The sequence below is a fragment of the Bradysia coprophila genome, unplaced genomic scaffold (genome assembly GCF_014529535.1).
Source record: "Bradysia coprophila strain Holo2 unplaced genomic scaffold, BU_Bcop_v1 contig_350, whole genome shotgun sequence".
Taxonomy (NCBI): Eukaryota; Metazoa; Arthropoda; class Insecta; order Diptera; family Sciaridae; genus Bradysia; species Bradysia coprophila.
Window position 1 is genome coordinate 8172350 of NW_023503608.1, and position 8920 is coordinate 8181269.

The 8920-nt window shown below is 34.3% G+C and overlaps 1 protein-coding gene across 1 annotated transcript; it reads left to right on the top strand.

Moving 5' to 3' along the window:
• Positions 1–6539: 6539 nt before the first annotated feature.
• On the top strand, positions 6540–8082 carry LOC119080804 (snaclec 7-like). The gene is made up of 4 exons (XM_037189375.1): positions 6540–6674; positions 7086–7126; positions 7205–7325; positions 7773–8082. Exons 1-4 carry the CDS (start codon positions 6620–6622, stop codon positions 8006–8008), a joined length of 453 nt encoding a protein of 150 aa, XP_037045270.1. The 5' UTR covers positions 6540–6619; the 3' UTR covers positions 8009–8082.
• The last annotated feature ends 838 nt before the right edge of the window (positions 8083–8920 follow it).

Genomic DNA, 8920 nt, shown 5'->3' on the forward strand with positions numbered 1-8920 from the left:
AAATGCAAGTCAAGTTGTGCATTGTCAAATTTACTGAAACTGTTCATTTTTAAAATTGCGCATAGGCAATTACGAAAGCCCGTACGAAGTACCTCTCAAACAAAACCAACAATTTACGACATTATTTTAGAAACCCAAAATTTTTTGCCAACTTTCCATTGGGTATTCAATTACCTCTCAAATGAAACAAAAACTAGCAAAATCGGTTGAGATTTACTCGATTTATGTGCAAAAAGCACTTAGGGCCGAGTAGCGGCCTTAGTGCAAGGGCCCAAATTTGAAACTTTTTTTGCCATCATTCTATTCGGCATTCAATTATCTCTCAAATGAAACAAAAACTAGCAAAATCGGATGAGATTTACTCGATTTATGTGCAAAAAACCCTTAGGGCCGAGTAGCGGCCTTAGTCCAAGGGCCCTAATTTGAAACTTTTTTCGTCACGTTCTTTTCGGTATTCAATTACCTTCCATAAAAAACTAAAACTAGCAAAATCGGATGAGATTTACTCGATTTATGTGCAAAAAACACTTAGGGCCGAGTAACGACCTTTGAGCCCTCCCAACAAGCCCACGTTGCATCTTACCCAAAAACAATGTTCAGCAATTTTGTTCTACTCGTCAATACCTTTCATTTGATATATCACAAGCAGCTATTGCGTGCGTATTTCGGTAGATATCGTAGAAAGACTGAAAAACACCTATAGGGCCCTAGCTCTGGAGGGGCCGGCCCTACCATGCCCATTTTCGAACTTGACCTTACTTTTGTCGATACCAATCGGGGAAAAAAAGAATTTTGAAAAAAGGTTGTGATTTACTCAAGCTAGAGGGGTCACGGACGGACGGACGGACGGACATTTTTTTTATTGCGGATTCGTCATCTATGAACATAACCAAATGCTTTGCCCTTACTGTCTGCTTCCAATTCGACGTGTTACAAACGGCATATTAATCTTATAAGCCCCCAGTACTTCGTACGGGGCTAAAAAGTATAGATTGGCTGGTTTTAGAATGTTAGCCGCTGTAGGAAAACTCGTCTCACATTCCAAGAAAATCATCAAAAAATAATTTGATTAGCGAGTGAGTAAAAAGATCAAATTTTTTGCATCTTTTAAGTTTATTTTTGATCAGTTGTTGAAGAACAGTTGTAACAGATTCTCAAAAAATCAAAATCATTTATTTCCTTCCGATTCCACCAAAAATATTTAAAATATTAGACATTTCTTTAAATATTTTTTTTTGATTTCTAATATGAGATTGTTCATCAGTTGCTACAACAACGATTGTCTGATGAAACACTACATACAATGTGCAATAGACAACATTCCTTTAGCATATTATTGGAGCTGAAGTTCGAATAAGTTCTGATTGAAGTGAACGTCGAATAACCAAAGATAATGATCAAATGACAAACAAACAGGGTAAATTCTGATTAAAGAATGGACATGAGACCATGCAGACTTTAAGTGAACAATCAATCCTAAGTAAACATTTGCTGTGTTGAGATCGAGGTTGAGAAACTCGATTTGGCATCGTTTCTCACATCATCTTAAAAGAAAATATTAACCGATATATAGTTAGGGAGAGCAACAAACGATTGTATAAATATTGGTTCACATCCTATTACACACAACCTACACGAAAAATTTGTTTGATTTTTCTTTCTACCGTCTTTTTTTTTCTCGGTTGGTGTTTGTTTTCAATAGCTTATTGGGAATCCAAGATCAGAAAACAAAACTGTATTCTCGTTATAACATTGAATGTACAGTATGTAAAGCTATTCTTGCTGTGCATGTATGAGTGAATGTATGTGTGTGTAAGTATATCCATAACCACTTTCCTAACTATTTTATACCGATAAACAACAATGTAAATAAAGTAGGCAGAAAAATCCATCGCAAAAGGATTTTGATTTTGAGCATTTTGCTGGCCATTTGCCAAAGCATCCTGATGGTAGCAAGACTCAAAATGTAGAGATGTACTTAGATGATTCTATTTTATATTATATGTGTTTTGGAGCGATACAAGTAGAACCATACACAAGGATATGGGAAAATCCTTTAATGGTAAAAACCCCTAAAGCAATTTAGGTTTTGATTTCGACAAAAATTTATGTTATTTTATTTGTGTAATGTTGCTTAATATTGTACCTTCTTGGATCGACCTCGTATTTGAGTAAATATGGTTTGGATTTACAGTGCACGTTCACAAAAATTAAGTTTATTGCTAAGGGATATTTATTTGCACTCGGTTATTTATATATCTGTCAAATTTAAATCATTTTTAATGGAATGAATGGAAGTGAGGCTCATAAAATGTAAACTTGAGCCTTGAATTCTTTTTACGTGTTCAGTACGTGCATTCTTTCAAACGCGTCTCTTTATACAAGCGAGCTAAAATAATCGTTTTTTTTTTCGACTGATAAATGCTTTTTTAGGCACTAGATGTGTATATTATCATCGAGTTGTATACAACATTTTTCGTAATAAAGGCAACTTTTGTATAAAGTAAAGAGTCAACAATTATATCCATAAGATCCATTATGAAAGTGTTGCATTGAATGCAAATAGAATTGAATACAGACGATTCATGAACTACTTCGGGGAAAAAACAGTTTTGAGATCTCCAAATAAACCAAATAAAAATTGACAAAATTGCGGATCACAAAAATATGTCGCCGATTCATATGGATTTTAAAGTAGACAGGAACTTGTTGTAACGTAATATTTGTCTTACACACACGGAATTTTGAAAACCGACGCATTTTCTGTTTCTGTGTTTTACTTGAGTTTCTGGCAACACTGTTTGAGTTGTCAGGAAAAAGTTCGTCTCCGTAAAAAAAATATAAATTAAAGTATTTAACTAAATGTTAAATTGCGAATTGTGTCGACAAACATGAATTGACTTAGTTAGTGTTGGAATAACATGAAGTTTTCAAGTTGCGACCAGTTTTATAAACATAATTAATACGAAAACATCTAAGAGGGTCAACATAACCTCAAACAGTGATAGACGAACAAAGAACTGATAAGAAATTGTGAAGACGAATGGTTGATGTCAGCTCAGTGAGCCCATCGTCGAGCATTTTATGTATGCTCCGTCAATAGACATCACTTGGTTACCGAACCCGTAAAGGCATCCCGGTAAATTCAACAGAAAATTGCATCGAAACGCAACGTCATCTTCGTTATGGCGCTACAATATCGAATACAATCGGCACTGGCAAAACAAACACATTTCGCATGCACTGAAATCGATTTTGATGCGAAGATCAGTCATTCGTTCCCGATTGCTGAACTCCATACGGACATCCCGGATTGCGAGACGAAGTCTGAACTTTCGGCGTATCGAGCTGCACGTGTAATCGAATTGCATTTAGATCAACCCTGGAACGGTAAATATTCACCTGCATCCAGTTGCTGAACTCCGCGAGGACATCCCGGACTGTGAAATGCGGAGAAAATTGACTAATTTCTGGATTACGGTTAATCTAAAACTAAAATTGAGTTATTTCATGTTTGCTCTTGTTGCTGTAAAATCAGTTTATTTTTTGTTGTCTAAAGCCATACGATAAATAAATAAAACTTGAGTTTCTGATTTCTCCATATAAGAATACATGCAAAATTCACAAAAAAAAAACAGTCAACCACGAAACAGAAAATGTGTCGGTTTTCAAAATTCCGCGAGTGTACATAAAAGTTGGTCGCACAACTATAAAACACCAAAATGTTTTGTGAGCATTCTGGACAATTAAAATTTGGATTGAAATTAAAATTTATTTTTCTTTTCGTAGTTTCAATGATTGATTTAGTAATTGTTTTAATTATAGTTTCTTTTTTCTTGCTAGTACAGGGTTTTGCTGCTGGGAGAGAAAAACTTACTAAAACGTTAAAAGCTGTCAAAAGATATGACAGAAGGATAAACTAAAAGAATATGACTTTGAATTAAATTCTCATCATTTTCTAAATCATTTTCTTAATGATGAATCAAAAAACATATCAAAAAAGCATCACTGAGATGAATTTTATTTTGCAAAACGGATCAAGACTGAAACATTAAGACAAAAAACTAAAAATTTAACGCTACTCGTAAAGGAAATAATTTTGAATTAAGTTCCAGATTTAGTTCCAGATTATATGTAAGAGAATATGTGGAATGTGTAGGACAGAGTGGACTTAAAAAATAAGAGATTTAGAAAAAGACGGTGACCTAGAGTGTTTGGACTATAAGTAATAAATTTACAAAAAAAAATAGCCCTATGGTTACGCTTGATCTTTAGGCAGTCGCCACTGCGCGTATACAAAAAAACACAAGAACATCGGTTTTCTCTCCAGTGATATTATGTTACCTACACATTGTGTTTCAATTGATTTGTGAAGTAAGAACATTCAAGAGGCAGCCCATAACTGTTTCAATTATGGATTTTAATTACTTGGACAGAAAAAAGCACTAATCTTATGCCATCTCGGCCAATTTAATAAATCAAATAAATCCAATTTGGACCATTTCCAAAATCCAGCTAATTAAGGAATTACCTCTTTCTCTCACCCTCTGTACGTTTGTCCACAGAATTATGTTAAATCGTTTTAAATTAAATGTGTTATACAAAATATGTACAACAAGGACAGAACCCAGCAGGTTATATGGTATAAACACGAAACACATGAAACATTCGAAATAATTTATGTCTATAAAGACCATTATAGAGATAACACGGTAACATTTACCTTCCCCTAATAATCATGAATACATTAAGTTTACAAAATTATTATAATGGCCTTATGTGGTCAGCATAAAACGCAATGTTTAAGACCTAATTAAAACAAAGATTTATCATTTGAGTTATCCATATTATTAAGTCGTCTGGTAATGTATTTATCGTCGCGTTTTGCTTGGTAATTGTTGGCACTTTTTCCGTGGAGTATACTGTAATAGTCCCCATTGAAAGAAACAATTATTATACACACGATTTAGCACGCGTGTTACACGTATTTTCCTACTTGTTTTCCTCGTTCATTGTGTATGGAAAATGTTTAATTGGCTTTTTTCCATGCTAATTTAATTTTCACGTTAAAATGTTATTTACGCGTTGGACACAACAATTAAATTCAACTTTATAATATGAGATGCGGTGAAAGATTGTTAGAAATTTATTTACCTTCGTATACGACACGCTGATTTAAATTTGGTGTAATTTTGCCGAAAGATTATTATACAATTGTTAAAAGTTTCATATATGCAGAATGAGCACCAGCTGAATATCACCAGCTGGATCTACAAACACACACTTATTGTATGATAAACAGATGACGTCAACGTAGAAATAGGTTGTAAAGCCTTTTGAGCAACGTAATCGTATGACCCATAACTTTTGTGGGTTACTCTCTTTTTATTGATTGGCGAAAAATAGTAGTTCTCTGTAGAATGTTTATTTTGACGAGTCGGACGAGCCGATGGCGTGGTACATAATCCAGATCGTCAAAATAATCCTTTAGGACAGAGATCCATACGCTATTTTATCTGCCGAAAACCGACATATCGAGATAAACAAATTTGCCCTAGGCAGTTATTTATGACATCGAGTGCGAAGTACGAGGCTGTAGGCAGTGTGTCATAACACACATCGTGAGTCTAATAAAGTACTTTGCACAGAGATTCATACAACGTTTTATGCAACAGAGGCATCTAAAGTTCACAATTTTCGAACATTATGATGCTGAGTTGCATAAAAGATTTTTGTGGCTGTTAGTTTGCGTATTCTCATTTTAAATTATACTAGATCCATGTTTTAGCAGTGAACCGTATTTTACCTGTTACAGACGGCATGAATATGACCAGTATTATTATCGGGTCTATTACTTCCATCGATCAAAGTATTTTCAATCGGTTGATTTAAAATCTTGCACTTCAATTTTTGTTAACATGCATTTTACTATGTAAAGGACCATAATACTCAGAGCTTGCCATTGTTTCTGTCGTCGTTATCGAAAAGCCGTATGTGACAGGTTAAGAAAAAAGAGAAATTTTCAATTATTAAGATGATACAGTCGACATTAGTGAAATTTAGATGTAATGAAAAACAGCTGAAACAAATTCAGGTCTAAATTTCACTGATGTTTCCTGAACAACCCTAAAAATGTTATCTAAACTTTTCAACAAATGTCAATGTCAAGGGCGATATGCAATTTTCTTTTGTTCAAAAATAACCGTCGCAACAATAACTTGTACGTCTGGCGTGGCATTTCTGAGAAGCAAATTTATTGTTCATCCGTATCTTGTGCTGCAGTACAACAGCCGCTGTTTTGTTTGCATATATTTTTTTATCTCTTGAATTTAAATGCACTACAAACATCTTATATGGTTAGACAACAATAAATGAAGAATTATGTTCGCGGGAAGAAATAAGTTCAAATAGAATCATTTTTGTTCGACAACAATCAAGATAAGATCTCAGGTCTAAATTTAGTTATTCGAGGAAATCATTCTTTTTACGATTTATAAACAAATTTAATAATTTTTGTGATTGATGCGCTTTTTCTGCTGGGTATTTAAGAGAGCTCTTGATACAAGATCTGCATCAGTTTTTCTTGTTTTCCATTCAGTGATCAGTGTATTATTCGAAAATGTTATTTCAAATAATTTTTGTTTGCATTCTGTTGAGTTATACAAGTGCACAAGGTGTCTTTCACTTTCCCTAAACATTTAACAATCATTTTAAGCTAAGAATCATGTACTGAATCTGGGAAATCATCGAAAATAATATGCCTTTCGGCTGTACTATTATTTCGAAGATTTTTCTAAGTTTCCACCGTCGATATATTGTACGATAAAGCGACTATCTGAAATGTATAATCGAGTTAGATGTAGAGTGAGAGTTGTAAATTCTTCAAGACCGCAGAAAATTTTCGAAATTGTACATTTTAAGCAAAGAGAATCTCTGCAATGTCTTACATATATTGTATAAGGCATCGGCAGTTAATAGGATTCCTTCACAAAAATTAAACCAACTTTACCCGCCGTAACACATTTTCTCCATCATTCAATTAGTGATTATTAGAAATAATGTATGGAATCTTTTTGTTAATTTAGCTCCACTTACGAAGCAATACAAATTTGAAACTTACTTCAAGGTATTTTACATCAAATTTTATTAAAACCAAGATAAAACTTTCCAAATATCCGTCACTTGATTCCACTTTTCTTCGCAGGCGAATTGGTTTGATGCATATCTATTTTGTCGTGACCATGGCATGCAACTGGCAACTATAAACACACCTGAAGAACACGAAGCTATTGCTCGAAACCTGCCAAAAACTAATACGTATCCAGGTATGGCCTAACAAAATATAGCTTTGTTTGAAATTGACACATCTCTCGACCTGACTTTTAACTTTTTATTATTTGCACGCCTGTGTTTATAGTTGAACCGTTTTTTTGTCAATGATTTCTTGTGTTCATATTTTGTATTGTAATTTACTTCACGGAAGTTCTCATAAACCCGACTGGTCTGACAAAGTCTGACAAAGAGCATTCATATGTTAATCTTTGCAAATTCCTAAATTTAAATTTGATGCATCACGGACCTGGTTCCGCCCGCAAAAAATCTTCATTCCTTCACACTAATCCATCACTCGGCCTGAACCAAGTGAACCATTGACCACGTAAATTTATGAGTTTGTTGTTGTGTCTCCAAGCGGGCGTTTAAAGACCCAGTACAACGTCGATGGCAAGGATCTGTGCTTCTTTCGGTAATTTAAAACTTTTCTTATTTGCTAGTTGAATATGATGACTACTGGTTATCTGGCACGGACTTGGCTAAAGAAGGTTATTACAAGTGGTTTTCAACGGGCAAAGCTATGTCATATGTAGCATGGGAATTGACACCCAATCAGGATCCGTATTCGGCTACAGTCGATGATGTCGAAGATTGTGTTTTTTTCCATGGTGTCGGTCAAAGATGGTTGTCTACAAACTGCACCACTTTGAATTACTTTATATGTGAAACTGTTTAGAGTGGAACTGGACAAAGAGAAACGAGTACAGTAGTAATAAACAACAATAAACATAATTTTTGTCAGCATATCAATTTGCAGTTTTAATCAATGCATATGGGGTGTGGAATGAAGTAACAGACTTACTCGACAACTATACCTAAAAGTAATTTTCCAATATTCCCAAGGTCTTTTCGAAATTTGATTTGTTTAGAGACCTCACTAACATCATTTGCTACCAATAACGAGTGCATGCTGGACCACTGGCCTAACGTGACTTCCGAAGTTCCGAGGAAAGTTAGGTTCTATAATTGTAGACAAGACATATGATTCAGCGTGTACATTGTTGCAGCAACCAAAAACACTGCAACTACCCAAATTATAAAGCTTAAGTGAACTGTAGGACGAAAAATTCCATGTGTTGTTTGACATGAAAATCGAACCCGGAACATTCTGATGGAAAGCTAGTACGTAACCACTGAGCCATCTCGTCCCTAGTCCCTGGTCCACTTATGCAATCAATCTACTCATGTGGGAATGCCTGCTACAATGAAACCTGTATAGAAACGTAGACTGGTAAAACAGGTAAATCAAACTTAGATACAAATTTGGTTGACCTTAACTGTACAGAACTTTAAACGATAGAAGCAAACGAAATTGGTTTATGTTTAGATTGTATATCTTTACTAGCACTGTCAATAAAAGTGAAACGTTCCATGGCTAAGTAAATCAATTTCAAAATAACTTTTGAAAATTAGGAACAAAAACTGAACCAATGAAATTCCCATTTCATCGATCAATCATTTTAATTTAACCATAAGAAAATAAAAACATTGAAAAAATGAAGAATGAACGAGAAAAAAAAAATGGAAATAAGTTTTCCCCGAAAACTTTATCTCGATCGTAAAACATAAATCTTTTAGGCAAACACTT

What these genes read in the sequence shown, in the direction of transcription:
- LOC119080804 (XM_037189375.1), top strand. Translation starts at nt 6,620, where the DNA reads ATGTTATTTCAAATAATTTTTGTTTGCATTCTGTTGAGTTATACAAGT. An exon ending in AATTTGAAACTTACTTCAAG is followed by an intron (nt 7,127 to 7,204) that starts GTATTTTACATC and finishes TTTTCTTCGCAG; the next exon opens with GCGAATTGGTTTGATGCATA. An exon ending in AAAAACTAATACGTATCCAG is followed by an intron (nt 7,326 to 7,772) that starts GTATGGCCTAAC and finishes CTTATTTGCTAG; the next exon opens with TTGAATATGATGACTACTGG.